The 17,513-nt window shown below is 50.5% G+C and overlaps 2 protein-coding genes across 5 annotated transcripts; both read left to right on the forward strand.

Moving 5' to 3' along the window:
• The first annotated feature begins 1 nt into the window (after position 1).
• slc38a11 (solute carrier family 38 member 11) lies at positions 2–2,932 on the forward strand. Of its 2 annotated transcripts, XM_029135864.3 has the most exons (12): positions 2–122; positions 209–329; positions 757–831; positions 940–1,074; positions 1,148–1,213; positions 1,305–1,411; positions 1,498–1,577; positions 1,653–1,723; positions 1,800–1,961; positions 2,037–2,149; positions 2,223–2,354; positions 2,439–2,932. In XM_029135864.3, exons 1-12 carry the CDS (start codon positions 114–116, stop codon positions 2,676–2,678), a joined length of 1,311 nt encoding a protein of 436 aa, XP_028991697.1. In that variant the 5' UTR covers positions 2–113; the 3' UTR covers positions 2,679–2,932. The 2 variants fall into 2 exon arrangements, with proteins under 2 accessions (XP_028991697.1, XP_028991696.1); XM_029135863.3 differs by having other exon boundaries at positions 1,800–2,149.
• Positions 2,933–3,216: 284 nt separating this feature from the next.
• Positions 3,217–17,322, forward strand: cobll1b (cordon-bleu WH2 repeat protein-like 1b). 3 transcript variants are annotated; one of them, XM_029135858.3, is made up of 14 exons: positions 3,217–3,443; positions 3,656–3,736; positions 11,053–11,241; positions 12,077–12,281; positions 12,370–12,595; positions 12,696–12,737; positions 12,820–12,914; positions 13,097–13,330; positions 13,434–13,563; positions 14,535–14,733; positions 14,816–14,904; positions 14,978–16,344; positions 16,547–16,691; positions 16,772–17,322. In XM_029135858.3, exons 1-13 carry the CDS (start codon positions 3,403–3,405, stop codon positions 16,664–16,666), a joined length of 3,018 nt encoding a protein of 1,005 aa, XP_028991691.1. In that variant the 5' UTR covers positions 3,217–3,402; the 3' UTR covers positions 16,667–16,691; positions 16,772–17,322. The 3 variants fall into 3 exon arrangements, with proteins under 3 accessions (XP_028991691.1, XP_028991692.1, XP_028991693.1); XM_029135859.3 differs by lacking the exons at positions 3,217–3,443; positions 3,656–3,736 and adding an exon at positions 7,305–7,706; XM_029135860.3 differs by lacking the exons at positions 3,217–3,443; positions 3,656–3,736 and adding an exon at positions 7,782–8,050.
• The last annotated feature ends 191 nt before the right edge of the window (positions 17,323–17,513 follow it).

Raw genomic sequence — 17,513 nt, forward strand, 5'->3', positions numbered from 1 at the left:
ACGGATTTGCCTCAGTAAAATTGACATACCTTTAAAAAGTAAGTCGCACCACAGATGAGGGTTAAACGCTGAGGACACCGGAGGAACCACATCAGGCAGCAGCAGGTGCTAAAATGTCTCAGGTACGTCTGAAGGTGTCTCACTACTGCCGAACCTAAATAACGGGCAGAAAGTTTCCTTATTTTTGGATTGTTTCCTATTTTTTTAGCTGGACAGTGAAGAAGGGGCGATTTTAACGGCTCTGCAGAAAGCTGCCGGGGAACAAAGAAGTTCCATGATATACGCGTCTTTTAACTTTATCAACTCCATCATAGGATCTGGAATCATAGGTAAATATCCACGTCGTAACTCCGCTAACCTACGCTATGATCGAAGGCGCGGTTGATGAAACCCGCCCGTAATTACGCGTCTAAATCTCTTAGACGCGCAAGCGGCGGAGCGCTCGTTTTCCGAACCGCGATTCACCCGCTGCTGCGGCGAAGCCTCCGCATCATATGACCAGCGCCTGTTAACCCCCGTTCACCCCCTTAAACTCGTTGCCGCCGGCATTACGCACACTCCAGTGACCATATCTGCAGCGGCGACATGTGACGGCTGCCTGCTGTTATTGAGCGCGGTTACAATGTGCTCCGCAGTCGAATCATTACGTTGTGCTGCCGGTCGCGAACTTTCCCCCCTTCAATGCTTTGTTTCATCATTGCGCACATTTCCTCGGATGCTCTAATTTCTTTGTGCGTGTTTGTGATTTGAACCCAGGTTTGCCGTATGCTCTGAACCAGGCGGGGCTCCCGCTGGGCCTCGTGCTCCTCATAGTGGTTGGGTTCATCACCGGTGGGTAAATCCTCAGAGTCTGAGAGCTGATACTATCAGAAGCACAGACGCGATAAGCCTGTGTGTGTGTGTGTGTGTGTGTGTGTGTGTGTGTGTGTGTTGTGACAGACTACTCAATCATCCTGTTAATCAAGGGAGGCAACGTGTCAGGGACCAGCAGTTATCAGTCGCTGGTGAGGAGCACGTTCGGCTTCCCGGGTTTTCTGGTTCTGTCGGCGCTGCAGTTCCTTTACCCTTTCATCGGTAAGTCACCGACGAGGCGGACGCCAATGAAACCAGTCACGCCGTGATGCTTTACGCCCGCGCTCTCCCCCAGCTATGATCAGCTACAACATCACCATTGGCGACACGCTGACCAAAGTGTTCCAGCGGATCCCAGGAGGTGAGTTGTCGCCACCTTTAGATGCGGCGCGTGAACGCGTGTAACGTGTGTAACGCGTGTAACGCGCCCCCCGGGGGGTCTGTGCCCGCAGTGGGGCCCGATCACATCCTAGCGGAGCGCCACTTCGTCATCCTGCTCTGCACCCTGGCGCTGACGCTGCCGCTCTCGCTCCACCGCAACATCGAGAAGCTGGGGAAGGTACGGTACCGGGCGGCGGCGCCGGCGCTTTTAGAGGGGCAGGGCCCGCGCTGTCGCCGTTTCCCAGCATGCACCTGTGTCACCAGGTGTCCTTCCTGTCCATGGTGCTGACGCTGACCATCGTCGTCGTGGCGATCATCCGGGCGGCGTCCCTGGGGCCACAAATGTACGAGCGGGTTTAGACAGACTGGACCTCCTTTCCCTCTGGACCTCGACGTCTGACGCCGCTCTCACGCTCTAGTCTCCCCACAGAGAACGCCTGGGTGTTTGCCAAGTGGAACGCCATCCAGGCGGTCGGTGTGATGTCCTTCGGTGAGTGAGTGAGGCTCAAGTATCTGTTTCCTGACACGCTCACACACCAATACGCTGTGTGTGTGTGTCTCCTTAGCCTTCATTTGCCACCACAACAGCTTCCTCATCTATAGCTCCCTGGACCGGCCCACGCTGGCCCACTGGTCCCGGGTCACGCACGGCTCCGTGGGCTCGGCGTTGGTCATCAGCGCTGCGTTCGCTGTGGCCGGCTACACCACCTTCACCGGCTACACGCAAGGTGGCAACACGCAGGTTCTTTCGCATGTCCGCCCTATTCCTTTAAACGGTTTGACCCGAAAGGTCAACTTTTCAGGAGACATATTCGAGAACTACTGCAAAAGCGACAACCTGGCAACCTTTGGACGCTTCTGTTTCGGCCTGAGCATAATAACCACGTTTCCGCTGGAGTGTTTCGTCACAAGGGAGGTGAGGAACGTCAGGCTCCAGTTTGAGTGTGGGAATCTGGATAGATGTTATTGATTCCTGTGTGTCTCCTCAGGTGTTGTCCAATGTGATCTGCAGCAGGGACCTGTCCAAGGCGGAACACGTGGCCGTGACGCTCCTCATCGTCGCCGCGTGCACCTCAATATCCCTGGCCTTCGACTGCCTGGGAGTGGTCCTGGAGCTCAACGTGAGTGACACCCCCCCCCTACGTTCACCCATTCTCCCCCGTTCGTCGGGCCTCACCCGCCTTCTGTCTCCCCCGCCGCCTCAGGGTGTGCTGAGCGCCACGCCGCTGATCTTCATCGTCCCCGCCGCGTGTTTCCTCAAGCTGTCGCCCGGGCGCCGGCTCCGCGGCGAGAACGTGATGCCCGCCCTCCTGATCGCCGCCGGCGTCTTCGTCATGATCACCGGCCTGACCATGACGGGCCTCTACCCCCAAGACTGTTCACATGGTGTGGAGATGTTCTACTGCGCCGACGCCAATGTTTCCGGCACTGTGCCGCCGTTATGATAGGAACGTTACAACAATGGCCACATTGTATGATGAAAGTATGTGGAAAAACTTGACCCCCTCTGCACAGAGCCTCAACTTTAATCCAGTCAACTATGTGATAATGGCTGCTTTCAGGTCAACGGTGTTTGACCTGAATACTCCCGCAGCCATGGTGCAATTAAATATTTAGATCATGTGACTCAAGGGTGTATTGTGAATGCGTTTGTTTTGTAATTCTTGTACGTTCTAATTCCCATGTTCTGCCACCAGATGTCGCTGTAGGCAAATAAAGCTTTTATTGGAAGGAAGTTCAAAACAACATAATGGGGTCACAGCCTATTTATCAATAAACTCACATACGTACGTGCGCCTGTTTGTCAAGACGTGGGAATGGTGGGTTCTTTCCACGCGACCTCGGACAGGATGTGAAATGCCCCACGAGGATCCCGGAGGGAAGGTGGAGTGGAGCGGAGCGGAGAGACGCCCCGCTCCCACGGCGCGGCGCGGCGCGGCGATGCGGCGGACTGTGCGTGCGGACAGAAGTTCACAGCGTTGTTTACGGTGCCCGCGACGACGCCTGATACGTGATGTGACACGTATAGTTTAAAAAAAGAGACGAGTGGAGGACAAAGCGCGCCGCAACGGTCTGCGTAAAAAGCGCAAAACGCAGAATGTAAGGATTATGGAGCATTTATCCGCCTAATAGCGTCAACTTCGACTAACGTTACGTTCCCGGAGACCGATGGAAATTGACAACTGCTTCGAAAACCAGCTGGGTTCTCGGTAAGACACGATGACAAAAGTTTTGTTATCGCAAAAAAAAAGACCAGTAAAATGAAGAAAAAAACTGATGACATCATGCGGGATTCGCCCATATTTCAGTATTTGCGCGTTTGCATCACTGGAAAGCGGCGGCTTACACAAGCCCCGATTTAATAACTGATATGCAAAGCGCCACTGACGATGAACTGCGCCTCTTGTTTGCGTTTGACTAGTTCGACGGGCTTCGTTAAACCGATGAGTTTGGTCGTGGACGAGCACAGATCCCAGCCGCGTGCGCGGAGCTCCGGGTCGAGGTGAGTCGAACCGTCCCTTTGATTCATTTCGCCAAACCGCATGTGTTTTCAAGCCCAACAATCACTTGCATTGGGCAGCAGACAAGCAGCTGTTTTCTAGAGCGAAATGCTGCCTTTGGAAATGAACCCAACGTCCAGCAACTTATAATTATTATTAATATTATTATTTTGCTTAGTGCCTCTTGGTCACAGTTGCTGCAGACGTCAACCTTTGAACCCTCCTCATTTCCTGCTCCCCGGGTTTACTGAGAAATCGCCTTGACCATATGTAGGGGTCATGGGAAGTATTTAGCAGGCGGACCATCCTGCCTCCTCCACGAGCCTGAACCTGGTCGTTTCTTCTTCTTCTTCTGTGGAAAAATCCCGCGCTCGGGCTTGAAAGCGATACCCTGTCAAACGCTGAGCGGTGTCAAAGAAAATCACAGTAAAGGTCTGCTGTGAGCGTCTGACACGATGGAATTTCCCATCATTTATGGTTCAGAGACTCCGCGATGATGTCAGCCGCTCGTATCCCAGAGGCTGGAGCCATTAAAAGGCGAGAGCGAGTTTCCAGAGTCTCTCCTCACCCTCCTGGCGAGCGTGGGACATCTGCCGACCTGCTTCAGACTCACATTAGAGGTCAGACGGAGCGTGTTCCAATTTGCCAGTTTCCACTCCTTCCCCGTGCACTGCATTTTTCCAGGCACGTCGCGTTCAGTCCCCTTGAAAGCCCGAGCAGCCTCGCCGTGTGCCTTGTAATCATATTTCACACGTGTAGCGCCGTCTGGGCACGCGGCCACGCTCCCTGGCACCGGCGAGCGGCCGAGTACGTAAATCTCTGCGGTTCGACTATTATTTGGAAAAGCAGAGCGCACTCTTCCATGAGCCGCTGGGGCGTGAGGGGAACCTACCGCCACTAAAATGTGAAGCCTCCACCGCCTCCCACGGTAAATCCGTGTGCATTTTGTACACGCGTCCCTCCCAGAATCTGTTTATTCCCAGGGATCAACTCATGGTTGTGAATGTGCAAACTCCCCAAAAGAAAAGCTTGGAGCCCATTGGCTGCTAGATACTGTACCAGCGCCGTGCCGGGCGGTACCGCTGCCTTTTGGCCTCCAAACACTGACTCTACTAAAACCTCCTGGAAGCAGCCGTTAATCCCTGCCCGCCCCCCACTCCCACCCTCAAACCGTGATCTCACATGGCGGGACGTGGGCTGAATGTGGCTCTCGTTAAGGTGTTGAGAATCCCCACAGCTGTTTCCCGACACATTCCAGGGGCACAGCTGCTCGCAGATGAAAATCACCGGGCTGTGGTCTGGCCAAGATGGGAGATTTGGACGAGTGTAGAGGACCCCGACATCTCCGGGCTTCAGTCAAATGAAGGAGGAGTTACTGCTTAAAATATATTTAGTCAACACAGCCATAATCCAGCAAGCTGTGTAATTTAGCCTACAGTGCAGAAAGCTTTTCTTCGGAGGCAAAGGAAAATTAAAGGTGTCGTTGAGCGTCATGTTCCACTTGATGTTACGAAGCAGGACGACAGTCGGATTTCTGCAGGCGCTGGCTACAGGCTGCAGCGTCATCGATGCTTTCTGCCTCACAGGGCTAAAACAGCCACCGTCCCAGGACAAGGAGGACAAAGGAGGGCTTGTAGCCACACGAAGCCCACTCGCTGCCTGTGAATACCACTGGACGCGTCTCCCCGGACACTCCCCGGCATTTAGCGGCTTGTTCCAGTTGCTTCTCTCATATCTGGAGTCGACGGCGTGCGCACGGGCCACAGGAGCCTGGTGAAGCAGTCCTTGCTGCACAGGTCTCGTCCTAAACAACGCGGACGGCCGCTCTGTTCGCGCCGGACGCCTCCCACTCTCGGCCCGTGTCACATTCACTGACCTGACATGAATCAGTCCTTTGTGTGTCCTTGGTGGGAACTTTTACTTATCGCCAACGACTCTCAACCATTTAATGGGGCAAGAAGAACAAGTTGCGTTGACTTGTGCGACCTTTGTTCTCGGACGTGTGTCTGTTTAGCAAAGCGGATGACGATAGCACAATATATTGCACTTGTTGGATGTTGCACACCTTCGCATGCTTCTGTAGGTGGCACTAAATCAGTGGCTGTGCTCCTGCCTCTGGTCAAATACTGTAGATCTACTGGAGTTCCTGTGTTTGTGCTGTGAATCTTAGCAGCTGCTCTCCGTTATAACCTAAAGAGGAACCGAAATGTTAAGGATCAGGACAGGTGTGTTTGTATAAGACGCGTGTGACACTCTGTCTGTTCGGATTCCACCTCTCTCTCACGGCTTGTGTTTACGCCGCCGTCCGTGGAATGAGACCGTTCCTGCTTCTGGCGCGAGATCACTTCAGAGGCCTCAGTTCATGTGACGCTCAAACGAGGGAAAAACATGCTTGAGAAGATGCGCCGCTGCAGACAATGCTGCATTGTCTCACATGAATGGACGAAGTGTGATAGTTAGAAACGTGACTCCGGGGGGGGGGGGGTTAAATATTCTGTCTCTACAGGCTCAGTAAAACCTCTCCTCTACATGTGGAGCTGCTGTGTCCTCCTCCTTGCTTCTTGCATCTTTGCTTTGAAGCTGTGTTTACAGTAAAACATATCTGAAGTGCTTTGAGATAAGCTGAGGTTAATGTACCGCAGCAGACCCCAGAGCAGCCTGATGGGACATCTCGCCCAGTAATCTGTAATCTGGTTAGCAAATGGGCTGGTGGCACACTGACCCGCTCACCCTGAGTATCTGGCATCACATGAATGAAGCGCTCTGGCCCATAGACATGTGTAACAGCAGTGTGCAGATACAGTAGTGGTGCGAAGGCTGCCTGGCGGGTTCGGGTCCAGATCCGTGCTGGAAAAGACGGTGGGAAAAAGTTTTTGTTTTGTCCGAAATAATAAACAGTAGAAATGCAGCGGGAAGTTCTCACTGGCTTCCTGTTCTGTTTTCCTCCATCGCACTGAGCTTAAAGAGTGATGGCCTTTCCAGACCCCCTTTAAAAAAAAAAAAACCTCATGTTTACTGTGAGTGACCTCTCACCAAGTTACCAGCTGCGACTGTGGCCCAGTGCTTTCTAACCCCCCCTTCACTTCACCCCTGCAGCCTTCAACACGCTAACATCTCAAATCCACACTCCACCTTCTCGTCACGAGTGGCCACATACTGTATTGTTAATGAGGTGCTGACGAAGGACTGTCAGCATCACAGAAAGTCATTTATTTAGCTTTTCAGAAGGCAAAATAAACACAAGCTTTGTAGCGTGGGAAAGTTGCTGGAAGCCAGAAATTAAGTCTGTTGCCTTCGGTTGACTAATTAGTTGGAAACCTTTGACTTTAGCGAGATAGAGGCAAATCTCCTACACACACATCGTAACTATACTGAACCTGTGCATAACATGTAAGGTGCTGCCTTTATGCTGTTTATTGGTTCCTGTTTATTTGAATGTCTCAGCGGCGTTGACACAGTCAGAATGCTACACGTGATACGTTTGCTGTGTGCTCATTGGTGTCATCTTCTCTGTGATTACTCCCGACCGACAAAGTCTTTTTAACATGCCTCTGCCTTGAGTCAGCGCTCAGGTGAGGCGCGGTCCGGGCTCACGGAGGCCGACTCAGGCGCCTGATTGCGTCAGGGAGCGGCGAGAGCGGTGCCATTGTGCAGACAAAACGCGCTCCGTTTGCGCTGATAATCGCATCATTACAGTGGAATGACGGACGGCCCGAGTCGCCGGCAATTAAAACAACCGGTCGGGGTGTTTGGGAGTTTTGCTCAGTCGCTTCACCGGTCCCGCCCACGGGTTGGTGTTGGTGTCGGCACAGGGAGGCAGACGCAGTCGCAGGCGCTGATGTCACGGCTTGGGCGTGGAGCCGAAGGTGGGCCCTTCTGTTGAAGACGCACACTTCACCCCGGCTGACGGCTCGCGGGAGATGCACAGGGCGAGCGGGGACGATTCAGGCGGAGAAGGCCGTGGGAGCAGAGGTAAGAGCGCTGGCTCGCGCCGCGTTCACTGGCGATCGCTCTTCCGGGGCCGAGTGTGTTTTGACTGGGAGCGCAGGGTGCCGCTCTGTGGCATGTTGGAGCTTGCACTTTAGACCGAGTCAGCAGCCGCTCGGTTCGTTGTCGTGGGGGGTTTGGAGCTCGGAGTCGATTTGTTCCTATGTCCTAAAACCACGGGGCTCTTTCTGAACGCGGGATCGTGCAGGAGGATCGAGGTGCTGCGCGTGCACCCAGCGTCCCCCCAGGGGGCCGCGCCGATGCTCAGCAGCTGCATACCAGGTGCATACCGCAGGCCCTCCTCACCTTCCCCAAACCTTGAAGCCAAGGTAAAGATCTGTCAGTGCTGTAGGCTGCGATTTTCCTTTCTCTTCCTCAGAGCTGCTCCCCGCCATCATTCTTGCATGCTTAGCCAGGAGTCATTTTAATTGATTGGAGGGAAAAACACACAGACTGAGATGTTTCTGATAAAAGCCATGGCAGCTGGAAGAAGGTGCAATGGAATGTGGGGAACCTTTATATTATGTATGACTTTCGTCAGCTTGTCGTAAAAGGATGGATTTGTATTTCCACCATCCTTCTATCTGGATGTTGCACTAAAGGCCCCTTGGTTTTATCTCTTCAACCTCTAGTAGCAGTGTAGCTACAGGTACGAGCTGATTTGCTCTCGTCTCAGATTATCAAGCACGTGTTTTAATCAGATGCGGATGCATTAATTTGTACAGCAACACATGGAGGTTTTTTTGTAATTTTTAACCGTAGCATATTGGAGTCCATTTGTTTGCCCAAGCGAAGTTCACAAGATTACTGCACAACAGCAAATGGCGCAATGACAGCAGGCCTGTTATTTCCTGGTAGGCTGTGATCACGTCTTTCAAGCATGTCCTCGGGTATTGAATAGGCTTGTTTGCGAGTGTCGGACCTCCCAGGGAAACCCTGTGCGTGAGGCATCGGCGCAGTCAAGCTTCGACACGTCTCCGCTCGGTCGGCGGCGCACACAAACAACAGGCTCCGTGGGCGAAGCGAACCAAGCAGTGTGCGTGGACGCGTCCGTCACCTGCGCGAGGTGTCTCTGCAGAGCCACCAGCCTCACACAGCTGTATAAACCGAGCCGGCCCTGAACCTGAGCCGTGGCCGCTGTGTGCTTTTCCACGCTCCCTTTTGTGAGTTGTTTCTATTTTGAAAAGTCCCAGTGAACAGTTACAAGGCCAAAAAACGTGAACGTTGGACCTCAGGGGCATCACTGTTGTGTAAATCAGATGCTACGTGAGGATGCTAAATAAGCTAGCACATGGTATTAGCACATATTCATTCATTATATGGACGTCAGTAACAACCACCAGCATTTGCCTGCAGACGTTTAGTTGTTTGCCTCCACTCTCTACCTTCTGCAGGTCGGCGCGTCTCTGGAACAGGTTCTGTTGGGTTGCTGTCATTCTGTGGAAGTGATGACGGGCAGAGTGGGGTTTCATCCAAGATCACGGCGAAAGCGTTTCGATTCATTCAATCGTTGGTATCGGCATCAGACTGAAGCATCAGCTCGACCTAATGACCTTAGTTGTCATGAGTTTGTATCACTATGTTTTAGCCTCTGTCGTTTTGTTAAAGACATGAAACCAAACAACCTCAATATTTATAACGCAAACAGTCAAGACCTTTCATGCTTTTATTGAACACACCCATTAAATACACACTTCAAGGTGACGAAGGAAGAGGTTAATAACTGGTTGAACCACCTCTGTGGCTGATTAAACGAGTACAGTACTTCCTGTACCTGTGGATTAGACCTGGGTTCACTGGGAACACTGGACCAGTCGTCACATTATTACTGCAGGTTGTCTGCTGTGAACAAGTCTCTCAGAATCTCCAAGAGCTTGACGACTGGGCGTGAATATTGTGTCTTTCTACAGCCAGTGTTTGAGCTCATTGTCCTACTGCACCAGCAGGCTTTTACTTTGAAAACCGTGGGGATTTATTGCACCTCCACAGTTGCAAGCTGTCCAAGTTCTGGGGCAGGAAAGCAGCTCTGGCAATAATGTGGTTCTCTTTTTACACCGTAGTTAAGTGTGTTGTGCTGTTTGTTCCTCCCGACCTGCTTTTGTTCTGAGAAGCAGTGGCTTCTTCTGTGGTGCCCCGCCATAGCTCCCATGCCTGTTTAATGTTTTGCATATGGCTGACTCATGAAAACAGACATTAGCCAGCTTCAATTAATCCTAAAGTCTTTAGCTTTAGCTCTTTGTTGTGCCTTTTGGAGTGATTATGGTCTGGTACCCACTTCTGTGCAAGCAGCCATGGTGTAAAACCTCCTCCTACTATCCATTCAAATGAATGTGCCCCCCCCCCCCCCCCCCCCCCCCTCCCTCCCTCCCTCCCTCCTCCGCCCGTAGAGCCTCTTATCAACCCCATGGACGCAGCTACTGTATATTGATTCCAGTGCTTGCCATGATAAGAACGCATGCACAGTCCTTCTGGCATTCAGGTATCGCTCAGGTTGTGTCTGAGGCCGTGAAAGAATGTAATAAAGTGGCGGTTGTCCGAAAAATATTGCGTTTCCCTGCAGATATGCTGCAACACGTGGCCATTATCATGAGGCTATTATGTCACCAGAGTTCTAACCAAAATGTCAGAAATCTACAGAATATTGTAAATAGTGATTTGTTTTATGGCAGCCTCGTTTCCTGTTTCCTGTTTAGTTTCATATATCTGGGTCCTAATACCCCCCCAGCTAGGCTGTAATCCTTTACTAGACATTCCTCTGTGACCTTGCATTGCTTGGATTCCTCTGTTTGCATAAGCTCTGCCCCCACGTGAGATTTAACAGGCAGTAATTCATGGGGAACTGACTGAAGGCCTCACCGGGCCGCCGCCGACCCGGGTTCACGCTGGCGTTCGTGACATTATACGTGCTTCCTGTCGTATCAGTGCTGCCGCTGCTCTCACCTGTGCCGAATGAAGCGCGCTACATGAATCAAACCCACGTATGAGTACTCGCTTTACCGTGACTCAGGTGTCCCGTTCTCCCAGCTGTTTGCTCAGACTCGTGAGTGAATCCGTCCACTTGCTTGTCTTGTGACTTGTTTCTAAAGTGGACTTGGGCTCTTTCATGTAATAGCTCGCTGCTTTCCCGAACCTGAGGAAGGATTCCTTTCATGCTGTCTCACGCACTTTGCTTTTTAATCAGATTATTGTCCTTTTAATGACGAAATGAACACATTTTAAGAGCAAGATCCATCCAAGTACATGAAAAATCATATTTCAAAGTAAGAGTCTGACTTTTTTCCACATGCAGAGGCACTTTAAGAGTAATTTACACTTTCCTGCCAAACTACAGGGTGTCGACCAAAAGCAAAGCACCATCCCCTCCAAGACTAAAGAAGCTGGATTCCCCAGGTTTCTCCCAGTGGTATCCAGGAAACCCTCCTTTAACCATGGACCAGAAGGAGATCCTCACTGAAAAAGACCTGTCTCTGGTTGTGGTTCTGCCGAATGGAGTGGAACAGATAACCACGGTTCCTGGAAGGTACTGTACAGTGAAACCACAATGTCAAAATGCTCAATGCATCTCATGACGGGGTAAACTCAGACTTGTGCGTGTTTGAAGTGTGAGCCAGTACGTGGCACACGTTCACACTGTACGCTTCTGTTTTGCATTTGAAGACTTCATGAGACCGATGTGACATTAGGTCATCGCATAACGTTCAGTTCCCGGAGGATTGAGTCAGCTAGGTGGAGTAGCTGAGTGTGTGGTTTTAGTACGTGGAGCGTGGTCATTATTTATTTATTTACTGACCTCGATGATCTCATACTTTGAATATTACAGCACAATATGACAATTATAACATTACTGTTAAATACTCAGGCTGTGACTGCACCGCCTTATTTAGCGTCAGTATTGTTCTGTATCAAATACTTTCAGTTCTTGTTTATGTGCGTCTTTCACCATCAGCAGTGTTTACTCAAGATATCATAGCTTTCCTCACATTGCACACAGTTTGCATTTACATTCTTTCACAGGTATCACGGCCTCTTGAAAAGTGACTGAGACCAATCAGATATGAAGAGATTAAGCTCTAAATTCTTTACCTCCTTTTCTTTCTCTAAACCTTTTCTAAAGCCCTGCACAACAGGGTTAAATCTTCAGTCTGGGGATTAAGTTGAGGGCATTATGGTTTTAGGGTATTGTCACTGTCAGGAAAGCTACAGTAACTTACAGTGTGTCAACGCATGGTTGAATGAGTTGATAAGACAGGAAACTTCCATGCACAATAATGAGGTCAGCTGGGAATTCATGCTTCCTTCCATCCTTCTTTCAAAACTTCATCAGCAGGAGTGACTGGTCTCTCCGTGTCTTTCAGCAAACCCCTAATGGATCTGTTAGTGACACTTTGCGCTACGTATCATCTGAACCCCTCAAGCCACACCTTGGAGCTGGTCACCGCCAATAGGAGCAACGTCAAGCTCAAGCCCAACGCGCTCATAGGAACTCTGGATGCAGAGAAGATCATACTAAAACCCAAAGGGGAGGATAAAAATAAGAAGTCGGGTCCTCAGATGCCCGAGGTACTTTCGCCTTCACACTGGCACAAACTCCAAGCGTCACTGCTCACTGTTAAAGGTTGACTTTCTGGCACATTTTTGTATCTCCCAGGCAACGGTTCGGATGGTGATAAACTACAAAAAGACCCAGAAAACGATTCTAAGAGTCAACCCTCGCGTCCCACTGGCTGACCTCCTGCCAGCGATATGTGAGAAATGTGAGTTTGACGTGGACACCACAGTCCTGTTGAAAGATGTCGAGTCACTGGCCCCGCTGGACTTGTCTAATTCGCTCAACGATTACGCAATAAGGGAGGTTTACGCGAAAGATACAAAAGGTAAGGTCAAAGGTCACGGGTGACGTGATAGTTTGTGTTTAAGCAGATCAGCTCATTTGTGAGTTATCTGTATGTAAGCTGGTATGTGTTTGCTCTGCAGGTCTGGCTTCCCCTGTTTGTCCAGCCTCACCGAGTCACGCAGGTATTTCAATATCTGTATGATTTAATATCACAGGAGTTGATGGATTTTTTTGTAATCTTGCTTTTCTTTATTTTTTTTTTAGGAACAGTCGCGCCGGGCAAAGATAAGAATCAGAAGGAGAAAGAAAACAAAGGCCTCTTTAGCAAATTCAGAAAAAGCAAGAAAAAATCGAATGAGGTAAAGGGTCATTAGTGAAACTCTTATGGTTTATTGTTGTCAAACGCTGTATTTGTTTTATTGTTATACAAAAGAAAGTATCCTTAAACGCTCAGAGGGAGGTTTGTTTACTCTGGTTTTCCATTGGTTTACCTGCACTTTGTTCTTTGTCGCGTTCCTATTGGACGTTCGTCCTTTTAAAGCCAGCGACATCCAGCGCTCCGGCTTCTCCGGTGCTCGTCAGCAGGCCTCGACCGCTCAGCATGGCCCTACCCAGCACCACCTCGTCTCCGCTGGACTCCCCCACCACGCCCGCCGACGCTCCGAAAAAGAGACGTGCGCCCCAGCCTCCGCTCCTCGTGTCCCAGAGCTGCACCTCTGACCCCGGCACCCGCCGGAGGCTCTACTCTGAGCCTGGTCCCCAGCTGGACGGCGAGGTGAGAGCCTGGATCTAAAGGCACCTGAATCCAGCATTATGAGCCAGAAACTAGCCTTCTGGTTCGCGGTAATGAAGGAACTTAATCAAGTGTTGTGATTCAGATGGCTCGTTTAAGCCGTGGGTCCTCGGCCGAGTCCTCTCTGAGGAGGACCAAGCGCAAAGCTCCTCCACCCCCCACGTCTCCCAGCGTCTCCGTCCAAGAAGCCGTTCCTCTGGAGGAGAACTCGCAAGGTTTGTGTCACTGCTAAAATGAATACCAAATGTTGCCTCAGGTGTAATGTTTGTCATGTGTACTTTGGCCTCAAACACTGAACCACAAACGCACAGTTTTCGTTTTGTGTGTCTCTTGTGCCTCCTACTGGTCGTTACTGCAAAGTGCTCTGTAATAGAAATGGGACTCTCTGTGGTCAGAGCAGGATTATTCATTTAAGCGTTGGCCTGTTTAACTGCAGGTTCTGCTTCGTCTGTGCTTCACTGAGTCTTTTAACATCTTCTCTGCGTTGGCCTTTTCATCTGGGCTGTATTTACTCATGATATACTGATATTTATTGCTCACTTAGAGTCTTTGTTTTTAAGCAGTTGCAGGTTTGTTTTTGCTGCATTCCTCTTTGCTGTGTGAACTGAATTCTTTGGTATTTTTGCTCGGTTTGAGTATAATTAACTCGCTTTGACATACTTTCCTGTAATTGTGTGGACACATGCGAACCTCATTGTATTGTTTTGTGAGGAAACCTCCACCCGTCCTGTATACAGAGCAAAAGCCAAGAATATTTCGAAGTATTTTATATATTGCTCATTTCTAACAGTGTTTGCATTGGCATAAAGACACTTCTTTTTATTTACGTCCTTTTAACCAACAGCAAATCTTCCAGAGCTCACTGTTAGAAAGCGTGATCTTACTGCATGTGCGCTACAGTATACATAACCGTATCCGTCCTCCCACTGCGCTTACAGTTTGAACACGGACTTCACAGAGAAAGATCGCTTCCTGTGTGGCCAGTGCAGCTCAGAGTCTATGGAGCAGCCTTGAAATTCCTTTTGCTGTGCTTTGTTTCCTTGAAGTGCTAAATTGAGCACAAGACAAGATGGATCAAGGTGTAGAACATCATGAAGTGGAAAGAAGAACCTTGAACTGACTTACTGTAATAAGTTACAGTACCGCCAGACTCTGCTGAAGCTGTAACTGTGACTTCTTCTCACAGGGGCTGCAGCTGATAATACACTGGAGGAGATCATGGAGCAGGAGGAGACAACTCCCTCGCTCGTGTCTCCTGCTGCTAGTGAGACCCAGTCAGCTGACGTGTCGTTGCGGGCGCCGTCCCCAGACACGGAGTTCCCCAGCATGAAGTCTGTCGAGGGCAATGGGGACGATCAGCCTCATGATCTGTCCTCAGATGGCAAGTACGAACTATTTTATTCCACTCCTGCTTTTACCAAGAGTAGCGGGACCTTCAGTCATTCGCGTTTGCTTAATTTCGTGCAGTGAACCGCAGAATGCAGTGGAAACGTCTGCAGCACTGGGCGACGCCAAGACAACTGTGGGCACAGACTCTTCTGATCTTGCAGTTGCAAGTGAGTTTGCTCTCGGAAAAAAAGTTGAAAAGTCAACAGACCCGTCTCACGTGTAAATGTATTCCTTACACAGATACTGGTCCATGTCAAGGTAAAGATCTGAGCCAACCGTCAACGTGTGAAGAGTCTGCAGCTGAAAGGGCTGGAGGTGGTTCCAGCACAGTTCCCTGCAGCCCCCTCAAGCCTGTAATGCAGGATGCAGAAGCTCAGGCCTCCGTTCAGGCAAACACTGAAACCCTCGGGGAGCAGAGCGACGGGCTGCTCGCCGGCAGCACATCGTGCGTCGTAGGTGAGGACGCTCAGGTGCAAACAGACTTCACGCCGACTGCACCGCCGCAGCAACATGTGGACGCCGTGGAATCGGCCGGGAAGAGAGACATGGCCACGTTGACGGATGAGCCCGATTCGCCCGATCCTCGACCCGCGTTGCTCGACACCTCGGAGACGTCCTCGCTCCCAGACCCGACGCCGGGCGCCGCCGCCCCGACGAAGGCGCCGTCTATTTATGCCACAGACTCTGAGCCCAAGCCCAAACCTTCCAACGAGCTGACGAGGAGCTACATCCCCAAGGTGGGGATGACGACGTACACCATCGTCCCACAGAAATCTCTAGAGAAGCTACGGTATTTTGAAGTTGCACTGACACTGGAGGCGCCGCCCGCAGGTCCAGAGGAGGGACTTAACGTTGGTTCTCTTCAACTTGAGGAGCGCACGGCGCAGACGGAGCCGAGGAAGCTGCACTCAACTGTACCCAGGGAAGACGTACCGACTGGTACTGCTGCTGTCCGAGACACTGTTAATGGAAGTATACCTGAGTCCAGACCTCTGTGCACATCACCTTCAGAGTTTCCTAAAGAAAATGGCAAGATTGGGTCCTCGACTGCCGGGACGTCACCAGCAGGTTCACCAGCAGAGGTCAAAGAGTTCAAAATTCCACCCCCGACCAAACCCAAGCCCGGTTCTTTCCGCTTGGCACAGCACAAAAAAACACCTGGGTATTACGTAACCTCAGCCGCCGAGAAAAGCCTCGCTGCCGGTCCCGGCTCCGGCCCGCGGGACGCTCAAGGAAACGCGGAGAGAGAGGCGCTGCCGCCCCCTCCTCCCCCGCCTCCGCTGCAGCGCCAGGAGGAGGCGACAGGGGGCGCCGGCGTCCAGCCGAGGCCCGAAGCGAGCGCCGCCGACCGGCGCCTCGCCAGGCAGAGCAGCCTGCCGTGCAAGGAGCCGAGCACAGGCCTGAGCCTGGAAAAACTGCGGAGCTTTGCTGCCCCCAGGCCCTATTCCCCCTCCACCCCCTCCCGCTTCGCTCGGGCCGTGTCCTCTGCTGTAAAGAGGAGCCACTCCTTGTCCTATGGGCCAAAGTCACCTCGCTCGCCCGCTTCACCGCCGCTCTCTCCGAGCCGCTCATCAGTCACGGAGTCAAAAGCGCTGTCTGTTATCAAGGTGAGTCCCGATGAGTTAATTAACAAGCCTACGTCTGAATAAAGATTAATACAGCGAGGTACAACCAGCACTAATGCCTCACCTCTCATCAGATTAGATTCCTCGTTTCTAGCTCAGGGCGGCGAGATCCCTGGATTTAACCTCAGTGGGCTGCTTTTAAACTTTAATTTTGTTTCCCCGCGGTTTCACGTTGTCGTGACAGGACAGTGACAACACAGTGTCAGGAGGTGACAAAGGCTTGGCTGTGCAGGGAAAAGCGAGCGAACCAGCGTCTCCAAGCGGGATAGTGGACGGAGAGAACAGCCCATTGCAGCGCCTTTAATTCTCAAGATTATATGTCATCTACTGTAAGCAAAAACCTTCATTCTACTCATATTTCTCACACTATATATGTTAATGTATGCATGAGGCATGTTTGTTTTTCCAGGAGGAGCTTGTCCTTCCTTCGACCCCCGAGACGGGAGCACAGACTTCATTTGTTTCACTGTACCTCTTTTGTTAGTCAACAACAGTGTACATAAAATGACGTATTTTGATAATTAATAATGTTTGTATTTGGTTTATTTTCTTACTCATCATTAAATAATATACTTGGCTGCATATTTTATTATGTATCTATTATTTTGTGCGATAACTATTTTGCATTTAATGCAGTGCTGTCGTAAATGAACAGGACAATTAGATAAATTATTAGACTGATCTCCGGAGTTTTATTATTATTATTATTATTATTGGATTTACTGATAAAATGTATTATCTGAGTAATACTGGATTTGTGGGACAGACCAGGTCTGGCCTGTGGTACTTACAAGCTCGTTAAACCTCATGTCAAATCTATATTTAGGTCCAAGTTTAATATTTGCAGTAAAACACTGATGTGTACAGGAGTTTATGTATGAATGAGATCCTTCACTGACATTTACAGCGCAGTTGTTCTTGTCAAGCAGTGTTGTTATAAATAAAGATTTTATCAGTTCAGCTGTCTTTTATTATTGCTTCAACAAACGTTTTTGCTCTCAGCGCAAACTGAAACTCTATCCCAGGCTGACTTGACTTGACGTAATGACAGAGTGTGATATAAAGCGTCTGTGTGTGTGTGTGTGTGTGTGTACAGTACATACTGTTGCTAATGCCATTATTCGCCGGAGCAGCGACGTGATGCCCTGGGT

The sequence above is a fragment of the Betta splendens genome, chromosome 21 (assembly GCF_900634795.4).
Source record: "Betta splendens chromosome 21, fBetSpl5.4, whole genome shotgun sequence".
NCBI classification, from domain to species: Eukaryota; Metazoa; Chordata; class Actinopteri; order Anabantiformes; family Osphronemidae; genus Betta; species Betta splendens.

Bases quoted from the DNA above. Each gene is read 5' to 3' on its own strand.
- slc38a11 (XM_029135863.3), top strand. The intron at 1,075-1,147 runs GTAAGTCACCGA...GCTCTCCCCCAG, and splicing joins GTTCCTTTACCCTTTCATCG to CTATGATCAGCTACAACATC. The intron at 1,412-1,497 runs GTACGGTACCGG...CTGTGTCACCAG, and splicing joins ACATCGAGAAGCTGGGGAAG to GTGTCCTTCCTGTCCATGGT.
- cobll1b (XM_029135858.3), top strand. From the start codon at position 3,403: ATGGAAATTGACAACTGCTTCGAAAACCAGCTGGGTTCTCG. The intron at 3,444-3,655 runs GTAAGACACGAT...GCGTTTGACTAG, and splicing joins GAAAACCAGCTGGGTTCTCG to TTCGACGGGCTTCGTTAAAC. The intron at 12,915-13,096 runs GTAAAGGGTCAT...GTCCTTTTAAAG, and splicing joins GCAAGAAAAAATCGAATGAG to CCAGCGACATCCAGCGCTCC.